This window comes from Fusarium falciforme, chromosome 8, assembly GCF_026873545.1.
Source record: "Fusarium falciforme chromosome 8, complete sequence".
NCBI lineage: Eukaryota > Fungi > Ascomycota > Sordariomycetes > Hypocreales > Nectriaceae > Fusarium > Fusarium falciforme.
The window spans coordinates 939,293-951,972 of NC_070551.1; the positions used below are offsets into that span (position 1 = coordinate 939,293).

Here is a 12,680-nt window from a genome sequence, read left to right on the forward strand (position 1 = left end):
TTGTTTTGTCTCTCTCCTTTTCCCCAGGAGAAAGCGACCGTCAAATGCAGCCTCAGGCAAAGAGGGATTGTGTTCACGCGGGATGGAGAGATGGAGAAGGCGCGATGGTCACTCACTAAACAGGGAAATTTCCCCCGGAACACAGTGAAGGGTGGCACCGTCCTGGCCAATCACATGCCCTCCATTTCCCAGAAGCCCACACTAGAGCCAGGGTTGCATGACTCAGCAGACCAATTCTTTTGCCTCCCCGCAAACCCGACCGGCCTCGTTGACTGGCTGGGGGACTGTTTTCCTGCAAAGAGAGGGAGGTTGAAGTGCGGGGTAAGGGTGTTCTAACCGGTTGAGAATTGGTATGAGCGTTCTTTGGCTTGGAGATGAGGATAATGATGGAAAATATTCCATCAAGGTCACATGTTTTCCGCTGGGCTAGTCCCAAACTCGTCTCAAGCCTGGCGGTTTCGGCGAACGGTGACCCGAGTTATGGAATAACAGCTGACCGAGTAAAGACGAGAATGTCAAGGTTTGTTACAGAGATTGGAAGCTCGGAATGAGGCTGCCTACATGATAGACCCAGTCCAACGTTCAAGGTTGCTTCGGCTAATCCTGCAAGATGAGATTTGGCTGGCGACCTTGTCCATGCGGCACATCTTGGCAGGAGATTGGTTCCGATTCTGCAGCCTATTTTTCATGATAGTCAGAAACGGTTCAGGGCCTATTATTCATGACGAAATTTCTCGAGGCAGCAGTTTGTCTTGTTCAGACGAGTGCCTGGGCAAGGCACCGACGTCACGACGAGCTTGAAACCCCCACCGCGGGGTGATACAGGGAGCGCTAAAGAAAAGTCCTAGATCGGCGTCATCCAGCATCAACGCTGCTATCTTCAACACCGTCACCACGTCCTCAAATACAAGACTTTCGCTCCATATTCACTCGCTCTATTATCCAGTGCCAAATATCGCGACTGTTTGTTAGACCTGATTCAAGATGCCCAAGAAGCTATCCAAAAACCCGCTCCCTCAGAGCTCCTCCACCATATCCTCCCTTTCGACGATAACCACCTCGTCAACCGCCTCAGGAAACCCCATCAACCCGGCTCTCTCTCTCCTCCCGCCCTCCCTCGCCGACCCGTCTCTGCCACTTCCAAAGCTCATCGTTTTCGACCTCGACTACACGCTCTGGCCGTTCTGGGTCGACACCCACGTCACCCCTCCCCTCAAGCCCAATGCCCAGCACTCGAGCGCGACAGACCGCTACGGCGAGGACTACGGGTTCTACTGCGATGTGCCCAGCATTCTGTACACGCTCCCACGTGCGGGACCTAGGATCGGCGTCGCATCGCGGACTTCTGCGCCCGGCCTTGCGCGCGACCTACTCAAGATGCTGCACATCCCCGCTCCCACGCCCTTGACAGACGACGCGACTCCCGCACCACCAATGGGCAAGCCCGAGAAGCCGAAGCGCGCGCTGGAAGTGTTTGATGGGCTGCTGGAGATTTACCCGGGCAGCAAGATACGGCATTTTGAGAGTCTACAGAAGCGAACGGGAATTCGGTACGAGGACATGCTGTTCTTTGACGACGAGAGCCGGAACCGCGATACGGAGAGTTTGGGGGTGACCATGTGGCTTGTGAGGGATGGTGTTTCGTGGGGAGAAGTCGAGGCTGGAGTCAATGAGTGGAGGAAGAGGAGGGGATTTGCCAAGATACCAGATGCGACAGAGTTGCCTTGATAGACTGAAGGTTTGCTTTTGGAGTTTTAAGAGATTGGATTCAAGATGATAGATCAACATGGGGCTCGTAAAGGAGATCAGGTCGCTTGGGAGCACAACTAGACGGAATAATAATCAAGACGGGTTGATTAAGGTTGAGATGGGTACAAAGACCAACCGCATCGTTTGTCTCGCGGTTCTAAAATAGAATGCCGATAACAGCGAAGCAATTAAAAACGCCATGTTGCCGAGTCATCCAAACTTGCAGGTCACCCTTCTCTTTCCCAAATTTCTCCCCATCGCCGCTCGCCAGGGTATGTTAAAATATTCGTCCTCCGCTCTATGGTATATATGTAATGTCTGATTATGCCGTGGTTGTCTGCGCCGCGGCAGGCTTGTCGTCCTGGATCTTGAGCTTCTCCTGGACGTCGTTCATGAGGGCGTCGTCGGTTTGGGCGCCGTCGTCGTGGGTCTCGACTCTTGTGGTTTGAGTTCCTTCTGCGATGTCATGGTCATGAGCGTCTGTGCCAGTGCTGACGCCATTGACGCCATTGGTCTTGGCCTCCACGGGCGCGATACTAAAGGTCTTGGGAATGGTGCAGACTCTCTCATTCCGGGGCTGGCCACCCTTATATCCTCGGGCGACACAAGCCAACCTGTCGCCTTCGATGTCCTCCCACAAGAGCGGTCCGCTGGGGAAGCCCTTGTAACCATTCTCCCACTTCACAATGCCATCCCAGTGCGGGTCAGGAATGCTCAGCTGTCCAAAAGTGTAGTCGAGCTCGCCACCGTACTTCTTAGGAATGTTTCGAGGCTCGATGTACTGCTCAAGGACAGACTTTACCTCGTGGCTGCCCAGGATAAAGATCTTGGAGACGGTGATGGGGTCGAACCAGCGCTTGATCCAACCCCAGACAGTGCTGAAGAAGACGGGCGCACCAATGATGAAGATGCGATCCAGAGTCTCGGGGTAGTGCGCCGTGGCGAGTTGCGACGCAGCCTGCATATGCTGCTTCAGGTTCCAGAACTGCTTGAGCCCAACTCCCGAAATGTCGACAATGTTGGTGCTCAGCGTGATGGGCACCTCGGGGTGTTCACGGTCGTGCAGCTGGGTGCAGAAGGGCATGTTGAACCGGGTCAGGTTCTCGTATAGCGCAAACAGGCGCAACAGACCAGAAGGAGTCTTGCCATCGGCCTTGGCCTGGGAGAAGGTGGTGGAAGCGCCGACCTTTTCGTACTCGTGGACGGTCTTGTTGTCGAGAGTCTTCACCTCGAAGACGTAGACGGGGATTCCGCGACGATCGCGACGGCCTGTCCATTGGGGGTACTAGGAAATGTCAGCACCAAAGCATGTCAGACCGAGCATCCCGGCGGGGAGCGCATACCAGACGACGACTCTGCTCGTAAGCATCGAGGTCAATGGTGTTGTAAAGCACATCGAGGTCATTGGCCTTGCGCCATTCCTCCGTGTCCTTGAATTGTTGGTAGGCATCCTCAACCACCCATCGTCGCGCGCGCAGATACCGGCTGTTGAATTTTGGTGTCAGCACAAGCCCAACCGCTTATCAATCATGGATGCCCAGCTGGAAACCAAACATACAGCAACAGAGGGTCGTCGTGAGAAGCTGGAGGGCCGCGTTTCAGCAGGCCCCGCTCCTCGAGGACTTTTTTGAATTGAACAAAGGCTTCCTCCTGGCCTGGGTTCAGGTGTCCAAGATGGCCATGCGGATAAGTATGGTCACCGATGGTCGAAGCCGAAGACTTGACGCGGGCGGCCGGAGCTCCATTAGCATCATGGTCGGTCGTCATATTGACAGAGATCCAGCTTCTGCGAGATCGGAGACAAAGACAGACAAGAGAGGGAAAAGAGGGTATTCCGGCCGGTCAACGTCCGGGGTTGGATGGGAGGGAGCAAAGAGAAAGAAAAAAAAAAGTGAAAGAGCTTGCAACCGTAAAGAGACATGATCGGAAGCGCCGGAAATCGCACTTTGATGACGAGCGAAGCGCCGATGGAGCTTGACGGGGGGGCGCTCTTTAGGGCTGTTGGTGGGGGCCGTGTTTCGTTTTAGTGGCGCTTATCTGACGGCCGGAGCGTTCGGCCGAAAGTGGACCGACGTCATCGACGTTAGCTTGTGCCTGTCAAGATCTTGACAGGCAAGGTCATCATGGCGATGTAGAAGAGGTGAAGACAAAAAAGATTCTCATGAGAGGAAACATGGTGGTCTTTTAAACGAGCTAGTAGGGTTCTGGTTAGTGGAGATGCTGTGGTGCGGGCCGAGTATCATGCGACTCGAACGTTATCCATCTCAACGGTAACTTTCACACACTCTCGACCCCAGTTGGCCGGGTCGTACTCGGAGCTGGGCTTCGAATGGGCTAGCTCGGGGGAACTGAGATGGCTGAGCCTTGCTGCAATCGGTGGGCCAAGCGTTTGCTCCCCGATTCGAGGTCAAGCGTGAGGGTCGCTTGCTGCAGGGACATCCGCCTCTGGGTTAGGTGTGTGATTTATTGCCTCGCTAAGGGTGAGTGATTCACGGTCTCGACACCAGTTGTGTTTGCGTAATTATGGAGACCCTCACAGGCGCTGTCGAGTGCATGAAAGCGCTGTGTCTGTCTTCTGAGAGCCCCCGTACCCTACATCTGATGTGGGAGTGAAGCTCAAGCTATGGCCGGATGATCAAGCGACCAGAGTTGTTATCTCGCCTTATTAAGCCGCTAGCTAATATCAGTAAAGATTAAATAGAATTAAGCGTTAGATAATTTCAGCACTTCTCCCTAAATACTCTTGCACTTGGTATTCTTTTTGACAGTGGGATAAGCATCCCAGGTATAGCGAAAGCTCCCTAGAGTCTCTTCTTATTCTTTTCCAGCCAGGGATTCATATTCAAACAAGTAGAATACTACTCGGCAATACATACTCTCATTATTACTGAGGTGACGTGGTTCCATAGCATTCACATCAAGCCAGGCGGCTGTGGTGGTACCAAGCACACTGCGTCTTGTTCTCGAGCACTTACACCAAGACCCCAGTCCCTCAACCCGACCTCAAACGACGACACATCGTCTGGCATAAATCTTTTGGTCTTCCTGCAGCTCTGGCACTGTCTGGCACTGTCAATAGAATTTACAACCGACGCGAAGGACTGCTAGCTTGACGGCCGGCTAGCAGTGATCGCTAGAGAGCACACAAAGATAAAAACCTCGCCTCGATTTTTCTCTTCTCTCTTTTCTTCTTCTTCTCCCTTCATCATCATGGAAGCACCGTACCAAGAAAAACCCATCCATCAGTCGCTTGAATATCCCAACAAGCGCCCCATTGATAGGGCCCTCTCCACGTCGCCTCCTCAGGCCATCAAGCGAGTCTGCCTTGAGCAGGACCTTCAGCAAGACGACCGCCTTGTGAGTACCTACCGTTTCATTCCCTATTGTCTTCCTTCTTCTATTCATGGGCATCTTTATCCTCTGCTTATCTCGACCCTTTCATTTTCCTGCTCTCACCCTTTCCCTCACCCTCTTCGTATCAGTTTGCTCTCTTCCTCTTTTATACCATTACACTCTCCTTCTTCTTCTTCTTCTTCTTGTCTTGCTTATCTTCCTCTTATCTTCTCGTCTTCTCCTTCTTCTTCCTCTGACTTTTCTCTTCTACCACATCGTCGTCTTTTATTATCCTATGTCTCATATTATCCCCTCGTACTTCTTCTCATCCTTCCATTCTTATCGTCTGTCTGATCTTATTGTCGCCCTCTTTCTATCCTCTTCCCATCGTCTGCATTTTATTATCCCACCTTATCTTCTTTACCTTCCCATTCTCATCCCATCCCCTCTTCCTGCTCTCATCCTCACTCCCATCATATCGTCTATCACTGACATCCTGTCTCGAAGATGATCCATCAGCCTACGCCCCGCTCACCAACATTCTCAATCGTCCCTTTTTTGGAGAATCTGACTGCTTCGCAGCCTAGTCAGCCAATTGACAGGGTTGGAACTTGGCTCGAAACCGGCTACCCCTTTAGTCGAGACGAGGACGTTCGCTCTGACGGTTTCGTTCAACCTTTCACCACAGCGGATCCTCGAAGTGTTCAGTCAGCTCCAGCTACGATCCTCATGGCTCCTCCAAGCCGCCCCGGGAGTGGCCTCCCTCCTACTCCCTCGTCTTACGGCCGCGGAGGCCCCTCGAATGCAGGCCCCTCCGGGTCTTCAGCCCGAACCGGGACCCCATCTGGTATTTCAGCCTCTGGTGGTAAGACTGGTTCTCTGGTGGAGAACCCTTTGTACGAGGACTTGAACCTCGCGGCCAACAACATTTACTACCGCGATCGCCGAGAGCCACTGCCCCAGCATGTTGCCAACCTTGTCCAGAGAGTTCAGCGAGAGCGTACCTCGCCCACTCCATCCATCAGCGATATTCTGGCTGATGATGGTCTGGCTGCTCTCGAGAGAGGCGCAGGCGAACCTACTGTTGAACAGTACTTCCAGAACAACCTGGTTCCCCAGCCCCCTCGCAACGATCCCCTGAAGCGAAGCGACAAGGCTCCCTTCCAGAAGCACGCGGTTCCCAACACTGGAACCCAGTACCGAGTCAGCAACCCTACTCCGGACGTCACTTCTGGTTACAACCTCAGCGCTTTCACCACGGCCCAGAAAATGCAGCTTGGCAAGACGCCCAACATGTCTGCAATGAACAACGAGGGCATGTGCTTCCCGTTCTTCATTCTTGAATTCAAGGGAGACGGACCCTCAAGCAATGGGAGTCTGTAGGTCGCGACTAACCAATGCTTGGGTGGCTCTGCCTCCTGCGTCAACGTTGCTGAACGCCTCAATGAACAACTCCGACAGTGTCGTCGACAGGAGGTTCGCCAGATCGATAGTGCCTCCTTCAGCATCGCTATGAACGGTACCGAGGCTCGTCTTTTCATCTCGTGGAAGCAGCAGGACTTATTCAACGTCCAAAAGGTTCGAAGCTTTGCTCTTCAGGAGCCCGATCACTTCATTGAGTTCCGCAAGTATGTTCGCAACATCATCGACTGGGGCCGCGACGAGCGCCTTCGAAGCATTCAAGCTGCCCTGGACACTCTGATCGAAGAGGGACGCAAGGCTACTTTGAAGGCTCGACCCCCTCCTGCCCGACCCGGGTCTTCTCTTGGGCCTGCCAAGCGACAGAAGCCCTGGTAGAGGCTTTTCAACCAACGCCGTTCTGGCGCCTGAAGTTCTCAAACCCGAGAACGGAGGCTCTTTTCCTTACATATGTACGAGATCAAGATGTATAAGACAAGCCCGAAGGTGAGTATCTCTAAGATGACTAAAAGCATCACACTGACAGCAATCTTCAACCAGACCGAAATCGGAAACGCGAAGCATGATGAGACCGCAGGCATTAAGGAACCGACACAACTGCCAAGGGGCCCTCAAGCATTGCCAGACTTGCATTACCATCGCGTCCTTACTCTGTCCTCTTTACTTGTGGACTATGGCAACAGTACTGATAAAGCCAGAGAGGCATGGCAAGGATCGAAGCGAGCAATGCTCAGGCTGATAGTTGATTGACTGGTAACCAACATGTTCCATTTGATGCTAAAAGGGAGCGCCGAAGGGAGCGCCAAGGGCAACAACGTACTGTTTAATAGAGCTTCATAGCTTGTAGTGTACAGATCGAATAAACTCCAGAAAGCACCTGCGCCTGCGCCCCTGCTCACTTGACTCCCCCAGCGAGGCAGCCAGGGGTCATTGAATATGAGCGTATGCACGATGTCCCACTTTCGCGTCGGTGCCAGGAGGACGCCGAACTTGCAAGATTGGTCGGCAGACAATCCCTCCAGGTCTAAGGTGAGGGTTCGGACTGCTGTCATCCGGGAAAGCGCGTCGACGATCGGCGACCCGACTTCTTGAAGCAGTGAATACGGTTTCCAGTTCTTCGGAAGGAAATAAGACGGCCATTCGTGTCTTTGACTACCTATCAAAGAGAGAAGTCCACTCTTCGCATCAGACTTGGTCAACATAATGTACTCCTTGGAGTCGAAAAGCAATTGCAGCCCTCGCGCCATGACAGTCGGTTGGTTCTGAACTTTCGACTCGGGTATATGCTGATAGGCCCAGCATCCGTTCTGGCGCGGCTTGTATTTCATCGAAGAGCTCGGTCTGGCAGGAGGATGGATAGGTGGAGGGGCAGCATTGGTGTTCTCTTTTCAGGTTCATGTACTCAAACCCACTGCCGTTGCTTGGGACGGGATTGATGAAGCCATACTTGGTCCTGGTAACATTCATGGAACTTCAAGAGTTTCCAAGGTATTTAAAGTGTGCTACAAGTTGGCAAGTTGACTCATTGGGTTCTTGATACATTCTGGGCGCCTTCATGCCCAGACCATCTCCATCTCGGCCTGAAGCCCATCCACTGCATGTCAGAACCCAGCATCATCACCAACGACAGCGCACCGCCATTTCACATACGACCACAGCCCTCAGAGAATACAGGATCCCGTCTGCTCTCCGGTTGTCAAGCTGAGGAGCGCTCGAGTAGTAGTTGGGTCGGTGACGACCAGCGAATGCCGGGTGTTGTATGTTTTTGCCCCTTTCTTTTTGACCATCGTTCCATTGACTTGGAATACGAAGGAAAGGTGGCAGAAATTTCTTGTTCCACAAGAAATATGTCATCAGTACTGAAACCAGCCCTATCAAGTGTCTTACACACCATGCGGCAGATGCATGGCTATGTCATGGCTGAGCACCTATCTGAAACACTTGTGAGCTGATCCGTGTGCGGGAATACGCGAACCAACAACTGCTGCATAAGATCATCATATCTGACGTCTCTTACTAGAGAAGGTGAAATCAGGCGCCCAATAGTTTCTGTATCTATATCTGTCAAAATGCCTTCCCGTCAGCTCTTACGTGTCGAACCCGCAATTACTGAAACTAAAGCGTTTACTTACATGCCGTCTCCGAGTAACGTGGCTGTAAGCCTCAGCCAGTATTGGCCGATCACTCGTTCTAGACATTCTCTCGGGAACAGTTTTATACCCGTCAACGTCAGTGGCCGTTTCGTTTCCTGACCCAATACCACGGGATCAAGCACAACTCTGCCGCAAAGGGACAAGACCGCCCGCCCACGACTCGAGTCCAACCCATCAGTGGTTCCGGGGACCCAGCTGGACGGCTCGCGGCCGGGGCTGAGGCTGATTCTGGTGATACTCTTGCGGATCTTTCCCCACGTAAACCTGGGGGTGTATCCCCGCACCTTGGACGATCACATCTGTTAGTCGTTGGTCTTGCGGGATGCTTCGTGTTCATCAAGCTGGGACTGCGCAACGGATCGGCAGGATGTGAGCGGAAATAAGCGGTGTCGAAAGGTGGTGTTCAAAAGTGCTGTGGCTGTGGGAAGTGCATGGTGCTACTGGGTATAAAGAGCAAGAGAAGACTCACTGTATTTATCTAGCTTATTCTTGGCATCAATGAGTGAGTAACTGTAAACATGGTGATCTTCTCTGTTATTCTCTTGGCGTCAACGCTACTCTTGTCTTTTGTTCATGCAGTCGACCCTTTAGTCGACCTCCAATACAGCAAATACAGAGGAAAGGAGCTCGGAAATGGTGTCACGCAATGGCTCGGCATGCGATACGCATCACCACCTCTCAAGGATCTCAGGTTCAAGCCCCTAAGAATCCTCTTTCGACTCGTACAGTCCAGGATGCAAGTGGTGTAAGTCCCCTCTTAACCTCCTAACGGCACTCAAAGCTGACACCCTCAGTTTGGTCTAAAATATATCGGGACAAAGACCAAGGCAGAAAATATCGGCAAGATAGACTCCGAGGACTGTCTCTTCATCAATGTCTTTGCCCCGTCGAATGCCTCCAGCAAGGATAAACTCCCAGTCTTCTTCTTCATCCAAGGCGGGGGCTTCAACTCCAACTCGGACCCCATCGTCAACGGCACTGGACTCATCAAGGCTGGAGATATGGACATGGTGGTTGTGACTCTCAACTATCGCGTCGGCGTATATGGGTTTCTCAACGATGGCGACCAAGTGACACCCAACATCGGCCTCTTAGACCAACGTAAGGGTCTCGAATGGGTTCAACGACACATCTCCAAGTTTGGCGGTGACCCTGACCACGTTGTTTTAGGCGGTGACTCAGCTGGTGCTGCGAGTATTAGCCTTCATCTCAGCGCCTTTGGAGGAAAGGACGAAGGGCTTTTTCATGCGGTCGCGGCAGAGTCAGTCTCCTTTGCCACGATGCTGACAGTCGAAGAATCCTTCTACCAATACGAGAATCTTACCAAGAAGCTCGGCTGTACCAGCAAGGACAGTTTATCGTGCCTTCGGACAAAGACGGCCAAAGAGATACAAAAAGTCAACTCCAACATCCCCTATCCCGGAGGCTCTCAAGCGCCTCTCTTCATGTGGACACCCGTCATCGATGGAGACTTCATTCCTGACCTTACATACAAACTCTTCGAGGGGGGCAAGTTCATCAAAGTCCCCGCTATTGTGGGCGATGATACAAATGGCGGTACCATTTTCGCACCCAAGACAGCTTCAACGCGAGCGCAGGGCGAAGAATTCCTCAAGGCGCAGTTCCCTTACTTGACGGCAGATCAACTGAGCAAGATTGGTGATTTGTATCCGAACCAGAACAAAACTTGTCCCAATGCCGGTTGTTACTGGAGACAGATCAGTGATGTATACGGGCAGATGAGATACATGTGCCCGGGCATATACATATCGAATGCCTTGACTCGCTACGACATGCCGGAATCGTGGAACTACCTATACAACGTCGAGGATCCAGATGCAATGGAACAAGGCCTCGGAGTTCCTCACACAGTCGAAGTACACGCCATCTTCGGCCCTGGGCTTGGAGGTGCCAACCCGCCAGCCAGCTACCTCAAGGGGAAGAAGAATGCGCCAGTGATACCAGTGATTCAGGGCTACTGGTCAAGCTTCATTCGCTCATATGACCCAAACAAGTATCGCCATGAAGGTTCGGCCAAGTGGGAGGCCTGGACAGACAAGAGGAAACAACGCATCGTGTTTGAGACGGGCGGGGAGACGAGGATGGAGAGGTTGAGTCGAGATATGCAGAAGAAGTGTGCCTATCTCTCGTCAATCGGTCCTGATATTAGACAATGAGCGACTGGGCACAACAATGAGAAATGACATTGGACTACTCCTGAAGGGCCAAGGGAGTTTGTATGTAGCTATACAGTATATAACATAATTGGGCATATTTCTTTCCCTGAAAGAAATTTTATTTCCACTAGCTCTACGTAATGGTCAACAGGAATGTTTCAAGTATTGAGAAAGCCATCCTTCATTCCGAGGTATCTCAAAGATCATATCCAGCCCCCTATTGCAGTCCAAGCTTATACCTCCTGACCTAAAAGCCTATGGGTATCAATCTCTTTTAAATACCACCATCTCGCTTCCCCTGATTTCCTTCCTTGCAACTCACCCCTGCCAGGCCTCATACTCCTCCTGAAGCGACTGGAGAGTCTTCGTGGGCGGACCACGAGTTCGAATCAAAGCGGTCAACTCATCAAACACCTCAGGGTCAGAAAGATCACAACGTAGAGGCGAGCCATGTACCCGAGTCCAACGCTGAGCCTTGTGGAGACGGCTACAGTCAATGCGATTCTCGATGGTGTCCGTATCCCAGTCGAGCACCGAGATGTTCGGTGTCTCAAACACAGTCTGGTGGACGCTACGGTAGAGGAGAAAGCTGAAGAGTAGAATGTCGGCGCTACAAGCAACGTCACCGTCTGGGAGGAGAAAGCCATGGGTTGCGATGTAGTTGTAGCGCGCCGTCAGGATGGCCTTGACCAGACGGATGAAGTGGTGTGGAGGGATGGCCTCTTCCCATCCTCTGGAGACTCTTTCAATAGCCGAGACCCAGAATGCGTTCTCGTTAAACAAGACCATGGTCATGAACTCGACGTCGCACTGCTCGAGCATGTAGTTGACTCTGAACTCAACCCAGGCTGCAGCAGTTTGGCGTCCTTGTACATCGCCGAGGAGCTGTCCGATTTCTAAACACTGAAGGTTTTCTAGAGGGTCCCTAAATAGGAGGCCATGTGTGGCGTACAAGTGCCGGACTGAAATAACGGAAGACATTTCGGTGACTGCACGGCTTGATCGCCGTCTTGTTCAGGATCTCTTCCGGTTCGAGAGAGGTCTTAGATGTCGAGCTGGGGATCGTAGATTGAGTGGTGTTGAAAGTTCAAAGTTCTCACACTCTGTTGCGTGCGAATAAATACACAGTCTTCTGTTGTATCTCAAACAATCGTGTAGTTGCCGTTGGTACAACGAACGGCGCCTGCCAGGGCGTTGAGGTGGGCGTTTTCATAATCAATGCCACCACGAGCCATGCTGATGTTGAGCAAACAGCCTCACTTATGACTTCCCTTAGAGTGTTTACAGTACTTTCTTATCGATACAGGGCTGTTTGGTTGGCATCTGGAGTGAAGGGTTTACTCTTCCTTCATCGAAGATCGCCTACATTTAACGAGGAGACCAAACATATCGCAAGGTGGGAGACACATACTCCGTAGACAAGATATAATTCTTGAAGCGATATTAAGTCATTAATAAACGACACAATGTCTGCAGGAGTCATGCCCATGTTTACACACCCGTCATCATACCTATCGAAGCATGTTTAGCAATAGCCCCTTGCTCACAACACACTGGTGTACCCAACACATTATGACAATGCTCTATTCGCAGAGATAGCGGCTACTCGCATAACTATTCGAGTTACTGCGCGAAACTACGGCGCCCGATTCATTGGCTGCCCTCCAAGGTTTGGTCGCATGAGCTTCAAGTGACTGTGAGGCTCCCCGATACAGCTACGGGTCCAACGAAGCCACTTCGCAGACCGCAACTCCGAATACAAGAAGAAATAAGCCAGAAGTATTGGCCATGGGGACATATTGAAGTGGGCATCACATGTTGGTTCCCTCACAAGCGCACCCATGACCAC

The 12,680-nt window shown here is 52.0% G+C and overlaps 5 protein-coding genes across 5 annotated transcripts; 3 read left to right on the forward strand and 2 right to left on the reverse strand.

The window, feature by feature from the left end:
- Positions 1-984: 984 nt before the first annotated feature.
- NCS54_01012600 (Hypothetical protein) lies at positions 985-1,728 on the forward strand (the record flags this gene model as incomplete). The annotated part of the gene is made up of 1 exon (XM_053155446.1): positions 985-1,728. The coding sequence occupies one exon, from the start codon at positions 985-987 to the stop codon at positions 1,726-1,728; it is 744 nt and encodes a 247-aa protein (XP_053011421.1).
- Positions 1,729-2,071: 343 nt separating this feature from the next.
- Positions 2,072-3,516, reverse strand: NCS54_01012700 (CRAL-TRIO domain-containing protein; the record flags this gene model as incomplete). The annotated part of the gene is made up of 3 exons (XM_053155447.1): positions 2,072-3,034; positions 3,093-3,234; positions 3,308-3,516. 3 exons carry the CDS (start codon positions 3,514-3,516, stop codon positions 2,072-2,074), a joined length of 1,314 nt encoding a protein of 437 aa, XP_053011422.1.
- A 1,443-nt stretch (positions 3,517-4,959) lies between these two features.
- On the forward strand, positions 4,960-6,879 carry NCS54_01012800 (Hypothetical protein; the record flags this gene model as incomplete). Its single annotated transcript, XM_053155448.1, has 3 exons — positions 4,960-5,106; positions 5,665-6,461; positions 6,576-6,879. The coding sequence occupies 3 exons, from the start codon at positions 4,960-4,962 to the stop codon at positions 6,877-6,879; spliced, it is 1,248 nt and encodes a 415-aa protein (XP_053011423.1).
- A 2,421-nt stretch (positions 6,880-9,300) lies between these two features.
- On the forward strand, positions 9,301-10,831 carry NCS54_01012900 (Carboxylic ester hydrolase; the record flags this gene model as incomplete). The annotated part of the gene is made up of 2 exons (XM_053155449.1): positions 9,301-9,399; positions 9,449-10,831. The coding sequence occupies 2 exons, from the start codon at positions 9,301-9,303 to the stop codon at positions 10,829-10,831; spliced, it is 1,482 nt and encodes a 493-aa protein (XP_053011424.1).
- Positions 10,832-11,149: 318 nt separating this feature from the next.
- On the reverse strand, positions 11,150-11,812 carry NCS54_01013000 (Hypothetical protein; the record flags this gene model as incomplete). The annotated part of the gene is made up of 1 exon (XM_053155450.1): positions 11,150-11,812. One exon carries the CDS (start codon positions 11,810-11,812, stop codon positions 11,150-11,152), a length of 663 nt encoding a protein of 220 aa, XP_053011425.1.
- Positions 11,813-12,680: the final 868 nt, after the last annotated feature.